Raw genomic sequence first — 26,931 nt, forward strand, 5'->3', positions numbered from 1 at the left:
ACAATATTTATAATTATGTTTGTGATTATGTTTATTTTGTTTTGAGAACAATATTTATAATTATGTTTATTAGATATTTATAATTAAAAAGACTTTAGACGGAGCGGGCTGAGATTCTGGAACCGCCTCACTAGACGGGACGGGGCGGGCTTCCCGCTTGCCACCCCTACACACACATACTCTAATACACTATTTAAGATTTCTCAATCCACGGTCTCCATTAAGACTCGAACTTGTAGATATAGTTTATGAGACTTACAAATTTGCCACTAGCCTTGGACCACAGATTCATAGCCCTTAAAGTCTTTAATACCAAGACCACCTTGCATTTTTTCCTACTCATTTTGTCCTAGCTTATTCAAATAATTTTTGTTTAACCCTACCAAAATTGCATCATTAGTTGATGAAATTCAATAAGAAGATAATTTAAAAACTTAAAACCAGCTAGAATATAAACAGGGATAGTCTCACCAATAGCTTTAATTAGAACTTGTCTACCACTTAAAGAGTGTAGTTTTCGCTTCCAAAACCAAGAACTTGTCTACCACCTAAAGAGCGTAGTTTTCACTTCCAAAGCCGAAGTTTTTTTTCTGACCTTTTCCTTGATGAAATTAAAAATTATTTTCTTTGATCTTTGAATCATAGAATGAAGGCCAATTGTATATGTTAAAAGAGTATTAAAGCTAAAAAAAAAAACAATTAATTTGTTCAGATTAATTTTTTGGTCATTGATAGCCCCATAATCTAATAAGATAACCAACAGGTTGACACAATTTTATTGGGAAGCCTTGCAAAAAGATATAGAATCATCAACAAATAAGAGATGGCTAATAGTTGAACAGTTACAGTTGATATGAAGACCTTGAATCAATGTGTCATGTTCTGTCTTAACGAATACCCTTATCTGATTCAAAGTAACCAAATGGTTGTCCTTTCACCATGACAGAAAATAATGGATGTCTAAAGGAAATACCCTTATCTGGTCCTTTGATTTTAGAGCTTACCGCATCATAAATCCATAGGTCACCATTGTTTTGGCTGTACCCTCATGTTGGGTTATTCTGGTGTTCATATTTGTTGAATTGATGTTTATGAATGAACAAGGAAATACTACAATTTTGTATGGGAAGAAATTTGTCAAAAAAATTTTGGCAAGAAAATAAACCAAGCATGTAATTTCTAATAAACATAGCATGAGGCTAACACAAGAATGTTGATGTCAAAAAGGCCCCTCTTTGTTGTAACAAAAACTCAAGTTGGCGGTTGCCAGGTTCCTGGCCTAAAAGTTGCACCAGATCCTGTTGGCTCCGAGGACCTAAACAATATATTAACAAGGAGCAAATAAGAAAGTTCAGAAATTATATATCATAAGCCAAAAGCTTGGGAAATGATTACTTTCAGAAATTCAACATGTTTGAAATAATTGTGTTTATAGCATAGATTTGTCTCAATTAGCTGAGTTATGATTTTTATATAGATCTCCAAATGAAAATGTGATTTATAGAAATTTGGCTCATTTTAATGTTAATTGACTTGGAATATCCACTCATGTGGCTGTGAACTTACTCAGGTTCCACTTTTTCTTTCTCAGTTTTGTTCTCTTGAGTACTCCTGCAAAAAGAGTATGTAATTACTATATGTTGAATGGTTACTTCTAAAGTATTTTTATATGAAAAAGTGAAAAATAAAAGCATTACTTAATGACAAATACAATCTGGAATTTGGAGAAAATAACCCAGGAAAGGGTTGCACCCAAAGGGTGTAATGTATGCAACATAATTTGATAAAGTCATCTGTAGATTCTACGGCTTTAACTCGTGACCTTCAGGTCACACAAAATGAAGAACATCTAAAGAAAAATGAAGTACCTTTCATAGAAGATGAATTTCTATGTCAGAGTACTGGTAACCAAGGAATGACACTTAGTTTTCTATAGTACAGCATCAGAGATGCACTGGCTTTTTTTTTTCTTCTGGTAAACATCAGAGATGCACTCTAGCCTCTAGGTATGTATAGTAATTAATTTTACTCCTTAGAGAAGCTCAACCAAAATACACCCACTGGAACATGGGCTGGACCAGGTTTAGCTAAACCCAAACCCAGACCCAGTCCCAGGCCCGACCCCATTTCTTGGATGGGCTTTTTCCAGACCTAAACTTCATCCCAGTAAAAAAAAGAGACCTAAACTTCATCCAAAAATAATCCAAAAAGGACCAGGACAATGGGGTCGACCTAACACTTAATTTATATAATTTTGGACATTACACATAGTAAAGTAATGGAATATCAAAAGTTAGAGATAAAATTCAATAGATATTATACAATATTTATATCAAAATAAATTATTTCAATGGAAAAATAATATTATATAATATAAAAAATGTTAGTTGAAGTATATAAGGCTAACAATTTATCACTAATTTCACCAAAGAGTATGTTAACAGCCCGAAGCATGACTTGAACAGAGCCTAAAAGCAACACAAGTTGAAAAATCGAAAACAAGAACTCAGCAAAAAACATGACTGCGACACATGACAAAGCATGTGCATTTTCAATTTCAAATAGATATTTGTCTATTGATCCATCAATTCCAAAAAGACTCACCTCAAGCTACCCCTTGCAACAGATGATTCTTCAACCTCACTACCTATAATGCAATTATGTCAAACTCAAACTGTATTAATAAGAGAGCTGGTTTACTAATGTATTGTAATTGTACGAAACCTCAATGCTAGATGGCAAAGCATAAAAATCAGTAAATCATCTGCATAGAATGATAAAAATTTAATGGCTTCTTTTGTGAAAAAAAAAAATTGATGTATTATTCTGCTTTGAGGGTAGAAACGTTTAAGTACTTGAGATAAAAAGTCGATCTTCATTACCCTGAATTTAAGCAAAACATTTTTATTTACCCCCCAAAAAGAATCAAATAATTTAAAAAGAAAAGCAATGTATGGTGATGACCTTCTGAGCCAACTGGGATTTGCCGGATAAAACTTTTCAAGTCTGGACCAGCAACCTTTCCTGCATCAAAATTCAATTAATCGATAAATCAAGTAGTAGAAGAAAATTTGGGATGTAACAATTTTAAGCTTCTAACCAGTGCTGACACGTTTGCCTGTACTGCCTTCTTTGGCTCTCCTTTCCTCTTCTTCTTTCTTTAGAACTTAATTAAAAAGAAACACGCAAACAAAAGAAGAGAGTGTTAGGGACTGTAGACCTAGACTTTTTACGAAAAAATTATTGTTTCATTGCACTTAATAGCTAACATGGAAATATAAGTTACACATACGAGCAACATTTTGTCTAACACGTTCACGCCTTGCTTCCAATTCCATCATTTCCTGAGAGGAATAAGAAAGTGTTATCAAGCACTACTGCAATAGTATAAGTTGTTCTGCCAAAAAGCCTCTTCATAAAAGTTTAACTTCTCAGTAAACAATAGAGGCCATTATTTAGTTTAAGATTTTGTTATTCCATTGCAAAAGTTACAAATAGGAGTAACCAACTAATGGATTAGTTTTGGTTGAAAATATTGATGAACAACTATCCCTTATTTATTCATCCCTTTATAATCCTAACCCCATTTAAACCTCAAACAAAAAACAACCCCCCTCACCAAAAAAGTAGAGCGCCTTGGCCAAGAAAAAACCACCAAAAAAAAGAAGACAAAACAAACATATTTCCATTCCTTTAAACAATTGATTAGAACTATATTCATGTTAAAGAATTAGAATATAACTCAAGTGGTTACCATGTAAGAATGATTTTTTATGACTTTGTTAATTATAAATTTAATCTACACACAATTTGATCTAGCGGCTACAATCACATTCTCATATAAAAATACCATTCTCACTTTGATATGTTCCTTATATATATATATTGTATAAGTCAATGAATCACAGGGATCTCTGATTTCATTCTTTTATACATTCATCTAATAATACCCATTAGACTTGCATGATTCCAAAGTTGTCATGACACACCATCTTCGGAACTATTCATGGCCAAACATGCTAATTTATTTATGACAAATGATCTGTACAAATTAGTTTGGAACAATTGGTGCTATTCAATTATCAATTATAGTATTTAAAATAATATGATACACAATAGAGATGATATCAGCTTGCCTATATCTGTTGAAGAGACTATATTGACTGTGGGGGCATAAACAAGAACATAATGTTATAACTTTTAAGAGTGTTTACTAATCAGAGGATAAGGCTAACCTGTTGCATTTCTTGTTTTCTTAGTTTACTTATGTTCTATATTTTTTGTTCACAAAACTTGAGTATGCCTTATATTGCCCATAGGTACTTCTATGGTTCCTTTCAATGCTACTCTTGTATTTATTAAAAAAAAAAAAAGTAACAAAAACAAGAAGAGAAGACACAACAGTTTTACCAATGAGAGACTACAACAACATTATATATTTATTCACCACAGATCAACACTCCCCCCCCCCTCCTCCCCCTCCCCTCTTCCTTCCTTCCACAATAGAAACCACAAATTAACCAGTGAATACAAACAACAATTCTATTGGAAAGCATTGCAAGTAATGTCATGTCATCTAGCCAAACCGTAACTGGAAAATATATAGACTTAAATAGCCTTGTCATTAGATGAATTTATGATATGATATGCATTTCAATTTACCTCTGGAGTTGGAGCTTTTTTGCGTTGCCCGTTCAGCCAACATATCCATTCAACTAAAGTAATTGGACAATAACTATTCATCAACAGTAGAAAAAAGAAATAAATAAACATAGACTGTTATCTGAATAACTTAAATATAATCATGCCTTTCACACTGAAGCTGAAGGTGGTGAAGACTAAGAAATATCTTTAGCAACAGAAGATTATGAAAATAAATTCATTAAAGAGATGTGAAAATTGGATGGAACAAATCCATAATCAACAGAACAAAAGAAGGCTCTAAATTCAAATAATTTAGCAACTTAGAGAAAGCTACTACAAATCAACAAGTCGAATATATACCTGGAATTGAGGTAGGGTCCTCCTCTCCCTTAAACACCACCCATCTTTTCTCTTTCACTAATAAACCAAAACAAGACAACAGAATTAGGTAGATACAGCCTACAAACATACAAAGCAAAATCACACAACAACGAAAATATAAGTAGCATTACAGTTTTTACACTCCAAACCCATGCTCACAGATCAAAATAACATTTTAAGTAACTCAACACAAATTTGTCAAGTTAATGCTCAAAATGGCCCCTTGAAATTTGACCCCGATTCAATTTAGCCCCCAAATTTCCGATTGACTCAATTTGTACTTTAAAATTTTGAGTTGGGACTCAATTTGGCCCTTTCGTCAATTTCCGTCACCCGAGAGCTAACATGGCAATTTTAATTGACACTTGGCACAGTCAACAGTTATATGATGTGGCAAAAATCTTATAAGCACCAATTTAGCCCCGAGGGATCTGAACATAAAAACCTAGATTGTGCCCCAAATCTCCCAAATTGAAGCCGTTTTTGGTGAGTTGGGGAGGATGCTGAGGAGCGGCAGCAAAGCTTCCCAAAGCTCAAGTAGATCGCGTTCGCATGGCAGCTGGGAAGGTTCCGCAATGGTGTGGTTGTAGAAATGATTAACATTTACACTTACTTCAGTCTATTTTAAATCAACAATCATGAACCTCCATTCGAAAACATAAACTATTAAGTCTTCCATTCATTCCAACTTCTCTTAACACGAAAACAAAAAAAAAAATGCCAGCAACAAGCCTCATTTATTTTTACTATCAAACAACATTGCTACTAATATCCATTTGCCCAATGCATCAGAGTCAGTTGATCTCAGTCACATACATAAAAAAATTAAACCCTAGCGTACAAGAACCCTACCAGTACTAACAACCATAATCAACCTAAGTGCCTGAAAGATTCACTGATCAAATAGAGTAAAAAACAAAGAACAACAAACCTCAACCAACATATTCCAACAAAACAAAGCATTGCATGTTGGGAGTAATGATTTTGTTACTAACTTTTTTTTGAACAAATGGTGGTTCCTAGGTTCTTTATCTTCACTATAGGCCGACGAAACAAGTGCAAAAAGCTTCAAACTTCACCTACGGCGACAAGATTGATTTTCCGTTGCCACAACGTATACAAGAGGGGGAAGAAGAAGGGTCAATTGAGGTTTCAGTAATGAAGTGTTTTACATTTGGGGTTTTGTTTAACTCCCTTCTCATGTCACATGGCATCGTTTTAATACATTTTGGGCGCCAACAACTACACGATGTCGTTTATGTAGTGCCAGGTGTCAATTAAAATTGCCACGTCAACTCTCCGGTGACGGAAATGGATGGAAGGGCCAAATTAAGTCACGACTCAAAATTTTAGGGTACAAATTGGGTCGATTGAAAAATTGGGGGCTAAATTGAGCCGGGGTCAAATTTCAAGGGTCATGTTGAGTATTAATTCCCAATTTGTCCAACAAAAGGGAACATTGCCATACTTTCAAGGTTGTTAGGAGCGGACACTCTTGCCAAAGAAACCACCCTAAAACATATACATAATTACATACACATTATAGATTGTTACTTGTTTAGTTTTAGATGGGTTTCTTATATCATTTGTATTCATTTGATTTAGATTTCTTACTTTGAATTACATCCCTCACAATGAAACCAGAGTATAAGAAACAGAATCTCCAAAATCAAGAAATCCATTAAACAAATATGGAAAAATAATATCCCTTTTGCCTACAAAAACTAGATAAGACCAGAAATCCTACAAGACAAGAAAGTAAAACCCAAAACACAGCAAAACACCCTTAAATAATAATAAAAAAAATAGCACAGTCCAAGCAGGAGTGGCCAACACCATTGAAAAGATTATGAGAGACTCTTTCGTGTGGAACTATGGATACAAACCAGGATGATTTGCTGAACAAGGAAGGAGGCTTGAGTCTCGGCAATATTGTGTCTAAGAAGTAAGAAAATTACACTGGTAGCTAAATGGCTTTGTCGCTTTCCTTTAGAACCTCACTCTCTATGGCATCAACTTATCAAGAATAAGTATGGTTTGGACAAGACCGGTTAGGATGCTAATGCTGCTGCCCATACTACTCATTCTAGCCCTTGGAAGTTCATCTCTCAAGGTTATACTATTTCTAAACCACATCTTTCTTTGAATGTAGGTGATAGTTCTTGTTTTAACTTAAGGGAAGACAACTGAATAGAAGATACCTCTCTTAAGAGTTTCTGCATCTCTATTGACTATCTTCCTTGAATCACTCCCCTATCCAGGCCTTCTACCCTAGACGGGGTTCTTTCTTCACATGGGACTTCCAATTCTTCCATAACCTAAATGATAAGGAATCCTCTGAACTTATGATACTCTTAAGTCTCCTTGATCATTTTTCTTTATATTCCAACCCCGACAAAAGGTCATGGTCTCTTTATTCCTTTGGTAGTTTTAGTTGTAAATCATTCATCTCTAATGCATTCCCAAAATACAATCTCTTCCCATATTGACAAAACCTATTTGGAAGTCCAAAGCTCCCTCAAATATTCAATATGGATAGATATGCTTAACAGAATTAACACCAATGACATGTTTAGGGTTTAGGTTCAAAGGCCACATAGGTTGTCTCCCCAAATGTGTGTTATTTTTCGGAAAACTCAGAATCAAGTTCACATCTGCTTTTGCATTTTCGCATGTGATCTTGTGTAACAATTTGTTTGCCATCTTTGATGAATATTGGGTGGTCCCTGCAACCTTAGATGAATTCCTCTTAACTAGGTTTTTATTGGTTTCAGAAGTAGAAAAAGAGGCAAAATCATTGTGGCACTGTGCAATATACGCTACTATTTGGAGTATTTGGTTGGAGCACAATGCACACACCTACAATGACAAATTTTCTAACAAGCAAGTTTTTTGGCATAGATGTTTGGCATCTATTTGGTGTAACTCTTTAAGGAGGACTTTCCGTCCTAGACATATTGAGAGATTGAAACTTATTCTTTATAGATAACTCTTTCGTTGTTTTGATCAGGTATAGAGGACCTCTTATCCTCTAAATTGTATTCTTCTTCTCTCCACCTTAATGAAATTCTTCTTTTACCACAAAATAAATAAATAAATAATAGCACGGTCCAGTATTATCACCCATATAATCTATAAAAATAAATAATAACATAATTCAATATTAAAACCAGAATAACTGCAGCATATGCATAAGGAGAAAGAGAGAAACACTTACTGATACCATCAACCTCTTCCATTTTGGTGAAGTATTTGTTTCCAGTTTTATCCACTCCAACCATATTTCGATTGCTCAGTAACCCAGAAATCTTCCCCAGAACCCTCCGCATTTTATTTAGTTTTGCCGTTTCCTTTTCAAAGAATAACAGTTGAAACATGTTACAGGGTTGGATTGGAGATTGCAAACTTCAAAAACAATTTACAAGATGATACTCCATCACTCCCTTCATTCCACAATATTAAGCTTTTAAGTTTGTACACTATGATAAACAAAATAAAACGATTGAATGTTCTAAATATCCAAAAAGAAAAGGTGTACGTGACTAAAATACTAAGTGGAAAGATGAATTCACATATCATATTAAATTCCAGAAAAAGAATCAATCTAACTGCAGAACTACAAATGAACAGTTCAAAAAACACTAACCACAGAGGGCGGAGATGTGGAATCGGGGGTTGAGATCAATGATGAGATGAGCAGGCAACCACTGTTGTGTGGCGGTGGTTATGGGTTGTGGATGTGGAATGGCTGCCGCTGTTGGCTGGTGTTGTCGCCACTATAGTGTTGAAATCGCCACCGTCGTTGGGATGTCGCCGGCGGGTACAGTTAGAGGAGATTGGGGGGTGGGTGCTATGGTGGATTAGAATTTCGGCAATCGGTGAGGAAAGCTAAAATGTAATGAATCAATTAAAAGCTTAAGAGAAATATGGAGACAGATGCTTTTTATCAACAAAAATTAATATTTTATTTTATATTATTAAAATTTAAAATATAAAATTCAATTTTTGGTATTTAAAATTGTTTAAATATTAACCAAAAATTATAAATTTTATTAATCATGTAGATATTGCCGTTTATGATTATTTTAAATTTTAATTTTTGAATAATATTAAATTAGAATTCGTGTATTATTAAAAATGATAATTTTGGGATAAAAAACACAAATAAACCATGGGAGAAACGTTGTTACATGAATAAGCCAAATTGAAGAGTGATTCACGAATGAGTCAAAGCATACTTATATGTAATTCGAATCTATTTGGTTCGAACTACATTTGCAGATAAATCGAACCTATTTGGTTTGAACTACACACACATAATTCGAACCTAATTAGTTCGAATTACATACGAATAGCTGCCATCACATAATTTGAACCTAATTGATTCGAATTCCACAAATTGTAAATCGAACCAAGATGGTTCGAATTACTAAGGAACAGACCTGAATATGTTACGTGCATGGGATCGTAATTGATGAATATGTTTCGTTTAAGGAGTTTTAAACGAAATGTCTGTTGAACACACATGGGAATAAATTAGTCTACAAATTAAATTAATTAAGACATGATGCGGAAATTAAATAACATCAAAACGCAAAATACAGATGTTTTCATAGTAACACACACATACATTTAAAGGTGGATACGAAGTAACACTGATAACAAAATACATAGACAAAGATAGGTAATATACAACTCGACACAGAAATCATCTAAACAGGTGCGACCCCGTGAAGCAACGACGTGGAACTCGTGTTCTCTGACCTCTCCGGATAAGCGGCTCCTCATCCTTGATCTCGTCGTCCTCGTCCTCGTCCTGCGGGGCTGGCTGTGCAGGCATCCTAGGCTGGACATGTACCGGTCGGGATGAGGACGGCCCGACAACTGAATGTGACCCAGCAGTATGTGCCGAAGTTGGGGTACCACCCAAAGCGAAATACTCAGGAGGAGGCACGGAGGGAGGCTCATTCAGATCGACATGTAACGGTGCCTGTGTCCCCGTCGTCTGACTCTGCCCACGGGCAGCCTCATCATCATGCATGATGGCACTGATCTCATCTAAGAAGGGGGATCCACCAAAATCCCCATCATACCCAACACCGGCAAGGAAGTCTGAAAACGTGCTGCCCGGACTCACCCATGGCGTACTCTCCTGAAATGTGTGGTCGTCAGGGGGAACTCCAACGAAGTAATCTCCGAGTGGCCCCTCCCCAAGTCCAGCCTCACCATGGGCAGTGGGATCTCCGGTGGCGTACCCCTCTCCACCATGGCCGCCATGATGGGGACTAACAACCTGACTGCACCCCTTCCCCCACCGTCCACGTCACGAAGATCACCATCGTCGTGGCCCGCAACGGGTGCCCTCCGTCTGCCTCCACGCCCTCGTCTTTGACCACCACCCCAACCTGTCTCATCAGCCTCCCCCATAGCCTACTCTAGCCACCTCCACTCACACTGGCGCCGTCGTGTCCCGACACGAGCTCTCCTCTCAACCCGACGCCTATCAGGGACGTCATCGACTCGATCCATGTCAGGAACTCGCCCAAGACCCCTCTATGATGCCTCGACAGGAATAGGAACGCCCCTCGGATCCCCCAGATAAAACTCGAGTGACAAGAACCTCTTTCCATGCTGACTCCACCAGTCTAGGTAGGTGTGCGAAGGTCCAGGGTCAGCAACAACATCAAACCGGAAGACGTGGTCCGCACGGGTCTCCCAAAGAATATGCCAATGCTGTAAAGCAGACGGGAACCAACGATCATCACCTCTCCCGTCCTTCGACATCAGAAAGTCGGTGTTAAGGGTGGGACGCGAGAGGGGCTGCACACTACCGAACTGCGGTAGAACCCTATCTACCTGATGCCACTCTACAACGGCAAAGTATATCAGTGATGTGACAGACCGCCACACCGCCATGTGTCGAGGCTCCAACGCCTCTGGATGCACAACTTGAAGTACCTCAGGGGAGCTATACGGCATCCAGATAAACTGCACACAAAAAATAGCTATGTTGTCACGCCAACTCCCTTTACAGAAACATCTGATGTCTAGTTATTCAAATAAAAGTAATCGGAACAACACTCACATACCTGGGCTGTAACATGTCTATCTTTAGTCTCGTGCTCTGCACTCTAGGACCTTTCTCACTATAGGAAGGGATGTAACTTGACCACCTGCAGCGCACGTGGGCGTTATTTTTAATCAGAAGTATGACAGATTTGTAATACAGTACAAGCGTACATGAACATTAGCTATTTTAACTTGAAATAGAAAAGCCTGAGTAGCATACCTCGATGCCAAAGGCCAGCTGCACGTATCATACCCAGCAGGCCTAAACCTGGGAAAGCGCCAAAAGATCCAGGACTGAAGTAGCTGAAGTGGGCCCGCTAACTTCACCACATGTCTGTTTGCCACTCGGTACATGCACCGGTACAACCATGCCAATGCTGCAGACCCCCAACTGTAGGAACCCATCTCTTCAAGCCTAGCTACGTAGGGAAGCCATTTGATGTGAATGCGGTTGCTGGACTTGTCGGCAAACAGCTGAGTGCCCAACAACATCATGATATAGGCACGAGCAAAGCGCCGCACAGTCTCCTCATTGGCTCCCTCGGGGCACTCTCCGAATGTCTCCTGGAACCAGGTGCAGTTTACTGCGAACTTCTGAACCTGGCTCGGAGGAGAAATCACTCCAAGCAACTCTTCGAACCACACCCACGCTGGACGTCCACCCTCGATATACATATGGAAATCTGTAAGGCAACCGCTGACATAACGCCCGTCCACTGCCAACCCCAACTGGTACGCCACGTCCTGAAGCATGATCGTGCACTCTCCGAAGGGAATTTGAAAGGTGTGCGTCTCAGGACGCCATCGCTCGACGAAGGTGCTGACAAGGGGCTCATCTAACCGAAACCATCTATCGTTCAACCTAGCCAGATGGTATAACCCGGCCATCTGCAAGTAGGGAACATAACGCTCATCGAGTGGCATGCCTTGTTGCCGCTGCATGCTCCTGATGCATCGCTGTGGCTGCGCATTAAATGGACCGCATTATTAGAACCACATACAATACTGGTAACAAAAAAAAAACTAACACAATAAACCACTTACATAAACCACTTACATAAACCATAAACACAACTTCATATAAAACCACTAACATAAACCACTTACATAAATCATCAACACAACCGCATATAAAATCACTTACAAAAAACCACTTATCCTAAACTGCCAACTAAACCGCATGCAAAATTACTAAAATAAATCATTTGCAATACCACTACAATAAACCACTAACAATACCACCTAACATAAACCACTTACATAAACCATTAACACAACCGCATATAAAACCACTTACAAAAAACCACTTACCATAAATCACCAACTAAATCGCACGCAAAACCTCTAATATAAACCATTTGCAATACCACCACGATAAACCACTAACATAAACTGCCACTAAAACCACATGCAAAACCACTAACTCAAATAAACCGTGTGCACAAAGTTTTCTATGTACTAACATCGTCGTTGATGACCCCGGCTATATGAGCAACCCCATCCAACCGGTACAGTCTTGCAGGATCGTCCCCCATCAGTTGAGTCTTCGGTTATACTATTTCTCGGATCGAATCTGGGTCGTTTTCTCTGGAATTTGGTGGGGTATGGAAAATGAGAAGTGGTTCGAATTTGCTTCATTCGAACTCCTTATATAGCCCAATTGTACGTAATTCAAATCAATTAGGTTCGAATTTGTGGTGGCACTTAATCATGAGTAATTCGAACCAATTATGTTCGAATTATGTGATGGCACCTATTCGTGTGTAATTCGAACCAATTAGGTTCGAATTATGTGTGTGTAGTTCGAACCAAATATGTTCGATTTATATGCAAATATAGTTCGAACCAAATAGGTTTGAATTACATATAAGTATGCTTTGGCTCATTCGTGAATCAATATTCAATTTGGCTTATTCATGTAACAATTTTTCTCCCATGGTTTATTTGTGTTTTTTACCCATAATTTTGTTTCAGTATTTTTAAATAGATTAAAGATTAATTTATAGCGAATTTAAGTTCTATTTAAAAATTTATTCGTTAATTAATGAATTATTATAAATATAAAATAAAATTTTTAAAATAATAAATTAATAAAAACTCAAATGTATATATATTTATATAAAATTAATAATAAAAAATTATTAAATAATTTAGATTTAATTATTCTGTTGATCCTTATAGTTTCGCAAAATTTTTAATTAGGTCCCTATACTTTTTTTTTTAATTTTAATTAAGTCTTTGTACTAAAACTTTTTTTTAATTGGATCCCTACACTTTTTTTTCTTTTATTTGGATTTCTGTACCAATTTCTTTTTTTAGTTAAGTCTCTATAAAATTAAGCCAATTACTGCTAAGAGGGACCTAATTAAAAAAAAAAATTGGTACAGAAACTAATTAAAAAAAATATAAAGATCTAATTAAAAATTTTATAAAACTATAAAGATCAACAAAATAATTAAAACAATTTAATAAATTTAACTAAATTATAAACTAATAAGTAATAACTCACCGTTGTAAAATTTACATGAAGAAAATTCTACATGATAAATTTGATTAGAAACATAATATTAATGTTTGTAATTTTCTTTGGTTTTAATTTTTGAACAATAATAAATACTAAAAATAAATTGTAACGGGTTGGAAAGTAGCGCCAGCCCTACCACCACCACTATCCCCACTCCCCCCGAAATCCAACCCAAAGCTTCTTCATTCCACCGCTCATGTTTTCCTCATCACTCTCAACTTCCCTTCCTCCAAAACCTTACCTCTCTCACCCACTCTCCCCCTCACTCCACCAACCACCGTTCCCTCACTCTCGCCCTCCGTTTCCTCCTTCCATTCGCTGCGGCATTAGGGAACTCCGAGAAAGAATCGACATCGTTAAGAACACTCACAAGATCACTGAAGCAATGAAGCTCGTCGCGGCTGCCAGGGTCCGACGGGCCCAAGAAGCCGTCCTAAACGGCAGACCCTTCGCCGAAACGCTCGTTGAAGTCTTGCACGACATCAACTGCCGTCTCCGAGACGACGACGTCATCGTCCCCCTAACGGACGTCAGGCCCGTCAACTCCGTCGCCCTCGTTGTCGTCACCGGAGACCGCGGCCTCTGTGGCGGTTTCAATAACGCCGTCTTGAAGAAAGCCGAAGCTCGGATCCAACAGCTACACAAGCTTGGCTTGAATTGCGTTGTGATTAGCGTTGGGAAGAAGGGGAACGCGTTTTTCAGCCGCAAGGGAAGTGTTAGGGTTGATAGGTTCGTTGAATGTGGGAGCTTCCCCACTGTGAAAGAAGCTCAAATCATTGCTGATGATGTGTATTCACTGTTTGTTACAGAGGAGGTTGACAAGGTTGAGATTGTTTACACCAAGTTTGTGTCATTGGTGAAGTTTGATCCTGTGATTCAAACTCTGTTGCCGTTAACGGCTAAAGGCGAGGTTCGCGATGTGAATGGGAACTGCATTGATGCCATTGATGACGAATACTTTAGGTTGACTACAAAGGAAGGGAAGTTGGCAGTGGAGAGGGATGTTGCTGTCAGGGAATTTGCTACGCCGCCGATTATGGAGTTCGAGCAAGATCCGGTTCAGATTCTTGATGCTATGTTGCCTCTGTATTTGAACAGCCAGATCTTGAGGGGTTTGCAGGAATCACTAGCGAGTGAGCTTGCTGCTAGGATGGCTGCAATGTCTAATGCAACCGATAATGCTGTTGAATTGAAGAAGAATCTGTCGGTTGCTTATAATCGTGAACGGCAGGCAAAGATCACAGGGGAGATATTGGAGATTGTGGCCGGAGCTGAGGCACTAATACCAGTTGATTGACAAGTTGCAACTTTTCTTGTCATAAATTTTGCCTTGAAATACCAAAATCTGTTAATTGTTATATAGAACATGGGATTATGAAGTTTGCCAACATTGTTAACTGCAAGTAGAACTAGATTAAGGAATGATAACTATAGTGGCCAATTTTGACCTGTAATACTTTTATGTGTTGTTGTATCAAAGTGAAAATATATTTATGCTTTCCTTGATATTTCATACTTATTCAGATTGCTTATGTTTTGCTAGTTTTCTAACCAAATGTATGAGTTCACTTCAGAAAATTTGGCGAGTCTCAACGTTTTAAACTATACTAAGTTTGGCAGATAATAAAGGTTGGTTTATTACTTATCTTTCCCTTCCTTATTTTCTTGTATGCCTGTTGCTTGTTTTCTAATTCTGGTTTTACATGTATCCTAGTATATGTCGACGATCTAGATTTGGCAGGAAGTGATTTTGCTGAGATTGTAAAATTACTTGATGACAGGTTTAGAATCAAAGGTCTACGTGAATTTCTTGGTCTAGAAATGGCTAGATGTAATTGCAATGTAACAATGCAAGTATACTTTGGACTTTCTTGATGAGTTTGGGCTGATGAATGCCAAATCGGCCACCACCCCAATGGATTACACCACATAACTCTCCAAGAATTTGAAGGAGAGGTCGTAACTTAGGTTACAGCCTCGGGGCAAGGAACAGCCACCAACATAGGATTTAGTGCCAGGCATAAAGATTGAATCAATAGGACCAAACTCCCAGAGGGTGAAGCCTTTTGGAGTAGGGGGATGAGACTTGGTGTGGGGCAATTGCACCGTTCTCTCCCTCCACACATGACTAATCGAGAACAAACTTCACAATTAGAATTACTCGACCTTCTCAGGCGCTGCGGAATGGTCCCAGAAAGGATGAGAAAAGGGCTGCTGCCGGGCTAGGCTCCATAAGGTAAGGGCGCTTGCTGCCTAAAACATTAGGGGGGGGAACCCCTTTGGATGATGTCACACCCTATTGGAGGTTGATTGGGTGTCAAATTATTTAGCCAATACCAATAAACGTCATGATATATGCTTCACCGTGAATAAGCTTAGTCAATTTCTTGATTATGCCACTACCAAGCACTTTCAGGCTGGGCTCCGTGTTCTTCGCTACCTCAAGGTCAAGGGTGCTCCAGTTAAGGAAGTGCTCTTTTCCACCTCTGATGAATTCACTCTGACTACTTTTTCTGACTTATACTAGAGTGCTTGCCTTGGTACTCGCCGTTTTGTATATATCTGGATTCTGTTTCTTTCTTGGGAGATCATTGATATCTTGGCGCAGCAAGAAGCAGCACACAGGAGCACATTCCTCAGCTGAAGTTGAGTACAAAGCAATGGCACATTCCTCAGCTGAAGCTGCCTTACTGTCTCTTGGAACGGATAACGGTATTTTATTACGTTCATAGATAATTATTCTCGTTATAGGTATTTATATTTAATTCATGAAAAGTCTCAAGTTTTGGATGCTTTCAAGTCTTTTAAAGTTGAAGTTGAACTTTAACTTGAAAAGAAAATTAAAGCTGTCAAATCTAATCGTGGTGGTGAATACTACGAATGATATGATGATTCAGGTGAACAACATCTTAGGCCTTTTTCACTTTTTCTAGAGGAATGCAGTATTGTTCCGCAATACACCATGCCAAAAAACCTAGCATGAATGGTGTTGCAGAGCGAAGAAACTGAATTCTTAAGGACACGGTGAAAAGTATGATTAGTCATTTTTCCTTATCTGAATCACTCTGGAGAGAAGCCTTAAAGACCACAGTGTACATCCTTAATAGGGTGCTATGCAATGTAGTTAACAAAACCCCTTATGAAATTTGGACTAGGAAAAGACTTAGTATAAAGCATTTACACATTTGGAGATATCCAGCTGAGGCACAACCTTATAGGCTACATGAAAGAAAATTGGACTCAAGAACAATTAGTTGCTACTTTGTTGGTTATGATGAGCGTTCACGAGGGTACAAATTTTACAATCCTGCATCAAGGTCTATTTTTGAAATAGAAAATGCGATATTTCTTGAGGAGGTTGAGTTTGGAGGAAGAAAATATTAGGGATGTTGCTTTTGATAAGAATTCTGTAACTAATATTGATCAGATTTTTATACTTATTATTGTCCAAAATACAGTTATAGTATAAGAGAACAATGAGATTCTTATTGTAGATCCAGTTACAAGACAAGAAAACAATGAAAATATTATTATTGCTCAAGATACTACTACAGTACAGGATAATAATGAGAATCCTCTTCAACCCCAACCCATACAACAAGCTCAACAACTTCAAGAAGTGTCATTAAAAAGATCCAACAGATAAAAGAGAAGTGTAATTTCGAATGAATATATTATAGTCTATTTTCAAGAATATGAGGATGTCATTGGTTTAGCAGAAAATGATCGAATCAATTTTTAACAAGCCATTCAAAGTTTTAATTATGAAAAGTGAATCGATACTATGAAAAAAGAGATAAAATCTATGAAAGACAATGACATTTGAGATCTCATAGAATTACCTGAAGGTGTAAAACCAATTAGTTGTAAATGGATATTTATTTGATATATAAAGTTCGTTTAATCGCTAAAGATTTAAGTCGTATATATTGATAATTCAAATAGTTTACTAGATAAATGATGCTAACTACGTAATGCAAATATAAAAAATACTTTAAAAATTTAAAATGATAATAAACATATATGTGTTTTTTTACAAGTATTTTAAAATAAAAGACATTAAATTAAATAACATATTTTTTTATATTAATAAAATCAATTACTTGATTTGGACCATTGATTTTGTTGATTAAATTTAATCTTAATCGTTCATTTAGTAAGTGAATGATTATAAATAAAAATAAGAGTTAAATTAGAGTGTGTAAATTATTTGTAATAAACACTTATGTAGTGAAGTATTTTTTCTACCAAAATTTTTTTTATATTCTTTTGTATTAGTTTTTTTGCAAAATAGTAAAAATTAGACTTTCTTGATCTCAATTCAAGAAGTTAAATGACTTCAAAAATCAAATGATATCGAACGATAAAGTGTGTCCAAAATCATAACGTTATAGATAGAAATATAGAATATTCTACTTAATATATTAAAGGAAAAACATGAACATGATTAGATACCATATTTTGATCTAAAACTTTTAAGGTAATAAATAATGAAAAACTTATAATTCACACTTAAAACATCAAAATAGCATATATTTACTCTAACATAATATTAACTTAAGAAAAGTCTCACGTACAGTTATTTTCATACGAAATTATTAGTTGAAAATTATTAGATGATTTGACATATATGTTTAACTAAATTATTATCTGAAAATTGTTAAATGATTTGACATATATATTTAATTAAATTATTATCTAACGATTCTCAACTAGCAACTTTATGTGAAGACAACTATATATGTGAATTTCTACCGTTAACTTATTAACAAACTAAAAATACAGGTTCTTTCCATGAAAAAAAAAACTTTATTAATGACACAAGCATGAAATTGAGATTAATGTATTGACAAAGAAAAGCTAACCATTTCGATGAAGAAAGGTGTGGTTTGGTCCCATAATATTAATTGATTATTCGAAATATGGTCTACCATGAGAGATGGCAAAAGAAGTTCACGCGTGCCTTTGGTGTTTCGCTGTCAATATCAAGAGAGATCCTTGACCCACATTCCGCACTTTGCGTTCCTCTGCTGCTACAATTTCACATCGCCGCTACAACTTAGAATCTAGGCCAATGTTTTGTTCTTATTGTTCATGTAATCATGTGAGACGTGCACACCCTAGGAAATATCCACTATTTGTGTATTTGTGTTTGTATTAATCTAACTAACGGTTCTCAGTCATCAACTTCACGTAAAGTTGATAAATGAAAGCCGTTAGATAAAAATTTAGTCAAACCAATCAAATCATCTAACGACTCTCAGCTATCCACTTTAAGTGAAGTCAACTGCACATGAGTTTTCACATTTTTCCAAAGTGAAAACTCAGGTACAGTCGACTTCATGTAAAATTGATAAATGAAAGCCGTTAGATAAAAATTTAGTCAAATCAATCAAATCATCTAAAGGCTTTTAACTATTCACTTCACGTAAAGTTGACTGCACCTGAATTTTCACCTTATTTCAAAAATATAAATAATACAAAAGAAAAAAGGGGACTTAAACAAATATTAGTATTTTGGTGATGAGGTGAGTTTGCATTGGTTTTTCATACGTTAAACAGGTAGGATTCATTTTAATCGTAGTTATCAAAATCGAATCGAATTAGTCGAGACAGTTAAAAAAAAAACTGATGAACCGGTCAAGTGATAAGTTTGGTCTACACATTAAACTAAATGCAATTAAAATCTATGGAAATAAGTCAAATTATATATCAATATATAATTTTTTTTTTTAAAAGTATATGGAAACAGATTCTCTGCATGTAGATTACTTTTACTACCAATCCTTCCAAAATTGACTCAATTAATATGATAAGGGTTCAGCTTGAAACAAATCTACATCCTCCTTGATTCATGTGGTGCGGTTTTCTATCCTAATAATCGAGGATGTGAAAATTTGGCATAACATGGGGATGGTTTATTTCAGCTACTTTGTCATGTACCTTAATTCCAAAATTTTCTTATATGTATTCATTCTATGTTGGAGTGACATTATTCCTTCAGGACCATAATATAAATTAAAGCATATCTTCAAGAATATTTATATGTCAGAAAATGAACACAAGGATTTCATACTCAACACGTTGCTATAGGAAGAAAATAAAATGGTTCATTAGATCAAGTATAGTCGGCAAAACTGAAATGAGTGTTTATAGATTTCAAGTCGAAAAGTTTGCATCTCATGTTAAGATTAATAATGTAGTAGACACAATGAGTGAATAAAGAGCCATTTTGAATTTCATAAAAGTATGGGAATTGATGTCTCTACTTCAATCATTGACGAAGAAGAGATGATTAAAAGAGGCTTTAATGTTTAAGTTAGCTATTAAGTTAATGAAAATGAATTATGAAATAATTTCTACTTGAAAGGTATTTTATAAAGAGTTGATAGAGTTAGTTTGTTTAGAGGTTAGGCTACTAAAATCTTATTTCTAGCATTTGTACGGTTAATTATTTGATGATTGTAAGATTGGGACCAAGTTCTTGCAAGTCCACCTGATGAAGAGCGAGATTTTTATGTCAAGGAGGCTAGTTAGATTCTTTTTTTTTTCGGGTTGGTTGCCCACGGTATCTCCAAGTCCGACAGGCTAAGGGCTAATTCATCGCGGATCTAAGTTCCATTTAAGAGTTAGTCGCTGGCCAATGGGTTGCTGCATGCATTAGATTCTGATAGAACAAACTTGATCTAATTCGATCCAAGAGGAAAACGAATTATCTTGTCAAGGCTAGTCAAGATTGAACCTCTTGATGTTGGTTGGGTCTAGGTTGGATTATCTTGCTAATGATATTGTTACTTTAAGTATATAGCAATATCAATATCCATGCATGTTTTATTTTGAGTTAACTATCAATTCAGAACCCAAAAAATTTTGACACTGTTAAAAAGGTTTCTGAAAGATATTATCGACAAAATATCCTTTGAATGATTTGAAAGCGCGACAAAAATAACTAATAAATATTATATTTTTCATAAGTGACAAAAAACTTTTGTATTTTGCAAATGACTTATTTATTTGTTTTAAATTTTTTGTGATAATATTTGAATAAATATTTAAAAGTTGTACAACAAAATTCGGAGTAAAATTTGATCTCTAGAGTTTTCTTTTTATTTTCTTAAAAAAATTTGGTCATTTACAATTAATTTTTTTTAAATCACTTGATCTAATAAAATTATCAAATTTTAAGGATAGAAATATATTATTTTTATAACGATGCTTGCAAAAAATTGTATCAAAATATGATCTCTAAAGTCTTTTTTAGAATATATATTTAACATCTAATTATTTCTGTCGTATTTTTAAATCTTTCAAAAACTTATTTGTCGTAATATTTTTTAGGGCTATTTTTGTCAGCATTGTGAACTTTCAGATACCATTTTGATAATTTTACTCTTTTATTTTTTAACTTTTTAATTATTCTTGGTCTTTTAACTTATTTTTAAAATTTTAATAAATAATATTATATATCTAGTACAATTAATCTATCTCTACATCCAAATCATTTAACCAACCAAGTCCAACCAAATAGCTGACCTAATTCACCTCTACGCACTATTACTTCTAATAACAAACTTTTGACTCAACGCGCGAATATATATAACTGCCTTTTTCATGCAGATTTCGTTTTCTCTTTCGAATTTTCTCAATGTTTTTTGCGACTCTACGTTTTGTTCCATCCTTGTTCTCTGCGTTTCTCTTCCTTCTCTATATTCTCTTCGTTTTCTGTGTTCTCTTCATTCAAGTTCAATGTTCTTTTATCTTATTTGAATATTTGAATCAAAGTTTTTGAAATCAAGCTGTGAAATCAAGTTTGAACAGGTATTTCATTGTCGAAGAGAATGAATTATTCAAGTTCAAACTGTCAATTGAACTAGAGTGAAGTAGATTATTATTTTGAATTTAATCAAGTGGCTGAGGTGTGATTCGATTATAGCTAATGTAGTTCATTAGTAGTTTATGATTCTGTAGTGAATAATGTTGTTTTTGTCTTTGAAAATTATTGTTCATGGTTGATGGTTTGAACTGAATATAATGTAGGAATTCTAACTTTGAATTATTATTGTGATAAATCTGTCCCGTTCTTATTTCGGTATATTTCTATTATAAATTGGTGTATTTTGAAAATATTTCAATGTATTTTTATGTTAAGACTTTCAATTGAACCAGGGCAAATTATATTATTGTTTTGAATCGAATCAAGTGGTCATGAGGTATGATTTGAATCTAGTTAATTTAGTTTGTTAGTTGTTTATGATTCTGTAGTTGAATAATTTTGTTTTTATTTCTGAAAATTATTGTTCATGGTTGATGGTTTGAATTTAAATGTAATGTACGAGTTCTGAATCTAATTTTATTATTTTGATGAATATATTTTTCAAAGTTTTGGTATATTTTAGATACTAATATGATTTATTTTGGAACAATTTCGGTGTATTTTTAGTTTCTATGTGATGTTGATGAGCAGTATGTTCCAAAGGTTAGGATGACTTTTAACACGTTTGAAAAAGCTAAAAAATTCTATAAAGATTATTCTAAACTTGCAGGTTTTTCTACGAAAATCTAGAACACAAATAAGAAAGAAAATGAAATTAAGAACCAATTTATTACATGTACCGAGAGGAAAAATGAAAATCGAACATATCTCCAACCAAAAAGATAAATCCCTCTTCTGGATTAAATTGTCCTGCAAGAATTTATATACATATATTGAAAGATGTTGGTGTTTAAATCATTTCGAAGTTGTGTTGTATCATTCACATCCGTGCTGTCCAAATCAAGCAGAGATGCTTAAACAACACAAAAGGCAATTAAGCATGTATATATACGAGGTACAATAGAGAATAATGAGAAAGTCAGAATCAGACCAAGTAAAACATATCAATTATTTGTCGCAACAGCAGAGGGTCATCATGAATTAAGTTTTATTGAAAAAGATGTGAGAAATTACATCACGAGAGAAGTGTGCAATGTTTTGGAACTAGATGATGCAAAAAAATTTGGAAAATACTTATTAAGAATGAAAGAGAAGAATCAGAATTTTTTTTTTAGCTTAAACTTAAGATTGATCAGTCAATTAAGATTGCTTTTTGGGCAAACGCAAGAAGAGGGCTATCTGTGAGTATTTTGGAGATGTTATTTCATTCGATATTACTTACAATACAAACAGGTAATATGTTGTTCTGGTTTATGTGTATTTTGAAACACTTTCGGTGTATATGATTTGTTTCTGTGTCGTTGTATTTAGGTATAATCTGATTTTTGGTTCTTTTGTTAGAGAGAATCACCACGGTCAGTCAATACTTCTGGGATGTGCTTTGATGAAAAACGAGGACATTCAATTATTCAAATTGTTATTTAAATGTTAGCTTCCTTGTATGGGAGAAAATGCTACGAAAGACATTCTTACCGATCAATGTGCATCGATGCAAAAGACTATTGAGGCTTGTATGCCCACAACAATCCACCGGTGGTGTATTTGACATATTATGAAGAAGATCCCAAGTAAATTAAATGGTTACAAGCTACATGAAGAAATTGAACACGAGATGAGTCATGTTGTTTGGAACTCTTTTACAAAAGAATCATTTGATAGGAATTGAAATAATTTTCTGATGAAGTATAGTGTTGGGGACATCAAGTGGCTTTTAAATAATGATGTCTTTATTAGGATTAACTGATGTTGTTACTTTTAGTGTGTGAATATTTATGTGTTTTGCTTATGCAGTAAAGGTGTCAAACTGTATGTTTTTTGGTGTATTTTGATTTAGGTATTTTCTCATTTTTTCAGAACTTTTCGAAGATCGTCATTTATGGATTCCAGTTTATTTTGATCACCATTTTTGGATCGGGATGAGAAGCACACAAAAGAGCGAGAGTATGCATATTTTTTTTAACAAGTTTACTACGCGCAACAGCTCATTTATCCAATTCATCAAAAAATATAATAATTGCCTAGGAAGTAAAGAGTAGAGAGAGAATCGGATGCTGCAGATTTTCATACCATCATACTGTGTGCAACAAAATCCTCAATAGAAGCTCAATTTCAATATGTATATACTCACGAGAAGTTCAGAGAAGTCCAAGCATAATTTAGAGGAAATGTGAATTTCATCACAAGATCAACACAGTTCACTCTAAGTTATACGGTATATGAAGTTGTGAAACAAGTTTTTAACTCAACATTCAACAAGTTTGCGGTTACATACGACGCCTTATCATCTGAAGTTAAATACCAGTGTTTATTATTCGAGTTAACAGGGATACTATGCCGTCACTCTTTGAGTGCATTAAAGCTTTGAGCGCGTTAAGTTTTGAGCGAGAAAATAAAGTGTCGCCAAGATATATATTGGAACGATGGAGTAAGAACGTAAAGAGGAGGAACACACATATCAAAAGCAGCCACAACAAGCCTCTATCAGAGTCAAGAAGTAGAAGATTTGACAATTTGGTGTTTTGGTCACAAATATATGTGAATTTGCATCAGAATCTGAGGAGTTGATTGTGATTCTGCACTGTGCTTATGATAATTCTATAGTTGAGATGCATGAATACAAAGCCAAAAGCAAAAAAATTTGTTAGTTATCTCACGATGATACTTCGTTGGAAGATATTAACGAGCTTCAAAGCCCTCCACGAATGAGAACAAGAAGACGTCCGAAAAATAGATTGAGATTAAATATGGAAAAACATATTGCAAATGCTTCAAAAAAAAAAAAAGAAAGAAAAATAAAGCTATAAGTGAGGTAAAAGTGATATTCTTTAAACATGAAAAATTGAGTTTGTGCATATTAATAGTTTTGCGAATATATGATTTACTTTTTGCAGTTGAATCTTTTTTTTTTTATAGTGGTTCAGTGGTGCAGTCAAATTTTAGCCATTATCATAGACATATTATGAATTATCAATTCAGAGATTCAAGAGAATAAGATAGATTTTCGATGTTTTTATGAATCCATTTTGTTGTTTTTTGACACAATTTCGGTGTAATCTACGTAATGTTCTTTTTTTTATGGAAGTGAGGTTTAGTTTTTATATTTTCTTGTTTTGTTCGATTTTACCATGTTGCTGGTTGTTTTGAAATTAGTTTCTTCAATTATTTGATGGGATTTGTTTGTTTTAAATATACAATACACAGACAATTCAATACCTAAGTAGTGTAGAAATTCAATACTTAAACAGTACCTTCAATAATCTTTCGTGTTCTCTTTTTGTGGTTTTTGGTGAAGATTTCGAATTTAGCTTTGAAATTTCCTTGACTTTTCACGATAATTTTGAGAGATTTTAAGCATGGTTTGAATTTTGAGCATTGTGGTTTTGATAAAAAAAGAAGAACCGTTTTTCATAATGACGTTCTCGCTATTCAACAATTAGGAGAGCGCGTATTTATGCACACTCTAATTTGAAGTTGGTTTTTGTTGGATTTGGACTAATTTAGTTGGATTTGGTTGCCTAAAAAACTTGTATGTATAGTAAAATTATATTTAATATTCTATTTTGTCCAAAAAAAAAACATATAAAAGGGTAGTTTTGAAAATGAAAATTTTGAACACCAAAAGAAAATCTAATCCTCAATTTTAATCTCCCAAACATATCCTAAAAATAAGAAAGAAAAAGACCTACAATACAACTTGCAGGAAAAAAAAGGAGAAAAAAAATAGAAACATGAGTCAAAGGTGGCACTAATCTTTTCGTTGATTAAAGTCGAAGATCACAAAAGAAAAAGTGGCAAACTTTAGTTGCACGATTAACAAATGATATTTGCCTATGATGACTATTTAATTGTGCTGATACTGCATTAACGTCACAAATAATTGTCGCAACTCGCAACACTACTTTGTGGGATCCACTCTCTTCACTTTTACAGCCGCCACTTTAATGCACTATCATATGATGCAATTCCTCACGGTTAAAATTTTTGAATCTTAATTAAGAAGATTGATTTGGTTAAGACCCTGACAATTCTCACTGACAAGATTGGTTTTTACTTCTCAAGATTTGGTAACACAAGTATCCCAAATGCATTGAATGACGGCTGTGACGGCTTCATAATTTGGTGGACGGGTCTACAAGATCTGATTTAGCTCAAAACTCAATAGAGATTTAAGAGTATATTTTTTCGAATTTAAAATTTATTAAACGTGACTTTTTAATTGAGTTTCAATTATGATTTAATAGATTTGAATTTTATAATAAAAATTTGAATTTAGCTAATATGTATCCTAAGAGTTCATGATGAGTTTGTCATTGAAAACTTTTTATTAAAAATATAAAAGAAAAATTCAAATTTTCAATGTATTTGTTTTGGCTTTATTAAATGAAAACATTTAAAATTTTTTACAAATAATAAGCTTATTATGTGGGATTTTTTTAAAAATAAATATATTAATTATCAAAATATGCATTTTTCAATGTTTTTATCGAAAAGCATCACATCACTTATCTCGTTTACAGTGTAAATGAGATACGTGTTAATTTATTTTGTTTACACTGTAAACGAGATAAGACTAAAAATAAATGCAGTGTATATTTCGTTTACAATGTAAATAAAATATGTTAAGACAAATTTTCAACGGCTATAAAAAGATGTGCAACCCTTAGTATCCCTACAGATATTTCACTACTTTTTTGCTATCTATTCCTCCCGAAAATAAGTCAAAATGTCTAGCAGTGGTGTTTTCTTGGTTGTAAGTGTATGTATATCCTAATTGCCGTATGAGAAATAGTGATAATAGGGTAACATTTGAGTGTGAAAATCCTATTCTGTTGCGTACTTGGCCAGTAAACTCGTTGGCGAAATTGAAGAGTTTGTTATTGGTTAGCATCGGTGGGAGTGGGAGAAAAGAAATCAGAAGGGTAGGGTATAAGTTGCTAGCACCGATGGAAAATGGAGTTTTTCGGTTCTGTCTGTTTTAGCTCCATGAAGACGAACATGTGCAGCTGATGTTTGACATCATTGAGAGAATCACGGCGGAACAAGTGATGGAGCTTTTTACAAAGGTTGGCGACGTTGGTAGTAGTGGATCTGGATCGTCAGACTTTGTCCAGGATGAGCCACCTCTCGCACCATCACCAATTCATGTCGCCACTCCAGTAGAAGACATGGAGGTCGACGGTGAGGAGTCGAACGTGGAATATGTTGCAAATAGCCCACGGGCTCTCCAATGGTGTGCAACCCGATGTGGTATGCAACGTCCTGTAAGGTGATTGTACACTCACCCTATGGCATGTGGAAGGTGTGGGCCTTTGACTGCCAATGCTTGACGAATGTCTTGATAAGGGAGTTGTCGAACACAAAATTCATGAATGGCAACGCA

At 35.1% G+C, this 26,931-nt stretch overlaps 3 protein-coding genes across 3 annotated transcripts; 1 reads left to right on the forward strand and 2 right to left on the reverse strand.

The window, feature by feature from the left end:
- Positions 1-745: 745 nt before the first annotated feature.
- LOC112789975 (uncharacterized) lies at positions 746-8,953 on the reverse strand. Its single transcript, XM_025832175.3, has 10 exons — positions 8,672-8,953; positions 8,243-8,375; positions 5,005-5,061; positions 4,663-4,715; positions 3,293-3,344; positions 3,101-3,166; positions 2,965-3,024; positions 2,605-2,647; positions 1,567-1,611; positions 746-1,315 (listed from the first exon to the last, which is right to left on the reverse strand). The coding sequence occupies exons 2-10, from the start codon at positions 8,352-8,354 to the stop codon at positions 1,252-1,254; spliced, it is 552 nt and encodes a 183-aa protein (XP_025687960.1). The 5' UTR covers positions 8,355-8,375; positions 8,672-8,953; the 3' UTR covers positions 746-1,251.
- A 1,625-nt stretch (positions 8,954-10,578) lies between these two features.
- On the reverse strand, positions 10,579-12,629 carry LOC140175378 (serine/threonine-protein phosphatase 7 long form homolog). The gene is made up of 5 exons (XM_072203531.1): positions 12,558-12,629; positions 11,617-12,057; positions 11,315-11,568; positions 11,115-11,198; positions 10,579-10,993 (listed from the first exon to the last, which is right to left on the reverse strand). The coding sequence occupies exons 1-5, from the start codon at positions 12,627-12,629 to the stop codon at positions 10,579-10,581; spliced, it is 1,266 nt and encodes a 421-aa protein (XP_072059632.1).
- Positions 12,630-13,723: 1,094 nt separating this feature from the next.
- On the forward strand, positions 13,724-15,133 carry LOC112789985 (ATP synthase gamma chain, chloroplastic). Its single transcript, XM_025832183.2, has one exon. It carries the CDS (start codon positions 13,815-13,817, stop codon positions 14,913-14,915), a length of 1,101 nt encoding a protein of 366 aa, XP_025687968.1. The 5' UTR covers positions 13,724-13,814; the 3' UTR covers positions 14,916-15,133.
- Positions 15,134-26,931: the final 11,798 nt, after the last annotated feature.

Source organism: Arachis hypogaea, chromosome 1, assembly GCF_003086295.3.
Source record: "Arachis hypogaea cultivar Tifrunner chromosome 1, arahy.Tifrunner.gnm2.J5K5, whole genome shotgun sequence".
In the NCBI taxonomy this organism is placed as follows: Eukaryota; Viridiplantae; Streptophyta; class Magnoliopsida; order Fabales; family Fabaceae; genus Arachis; species Arachis hypogaea.

Coding starts and splice junctions, on each gene's coding strand:
- LOC140175378 (XM_072203531.1), bottom strand. CDS start 12,629: ATGGGGGACGATCCTGCAAGACTGTACCGGTTGGATGGGGTTGCTCAT. Junction 11,199..11,314: donor AGCTGGCCTTTGGCATCGAG/GTATGCTACTCA, acceptor CGTGCGCTGCAG/GTGGTCAAGTTACATCCCTT. Junction 10,994..11,114: donor ATAGACATGTTACAGCCCAG/GTATGTGAGTGT, acceptor GATGCCGTATAG/CTCCCCTGAGGTACTTCAAG.
- LOC112789985 (XM_025832183.2), top strand. CDS start 13,815: ATGTTTTCCTCATCACTCTCAACTTCCCTTCCTCCAAAACCTTACCTC.
- LOC112789975 (XM_025832175.3), bottom strand. CDS start 8,354: ATGCGGAGGGTTCTGGGGAAGATTTCTGGGTTACTGAGCAATCGAAAT. Junction 5,062..8,242: donor GGAAGAGGTTGATGGTATCA/GTAAGTGTTTCT, acceptor TTGGTTTATTAG/TGAAAGAGAAAAGATGGGTG. Junction 3,345..4,662: donor AAAAAGCTCCAACTCCAGAG/GTAAATTGAAAT, acceptor TATTCCTCTCAG/GAAATGATGGAATTGGAAGC.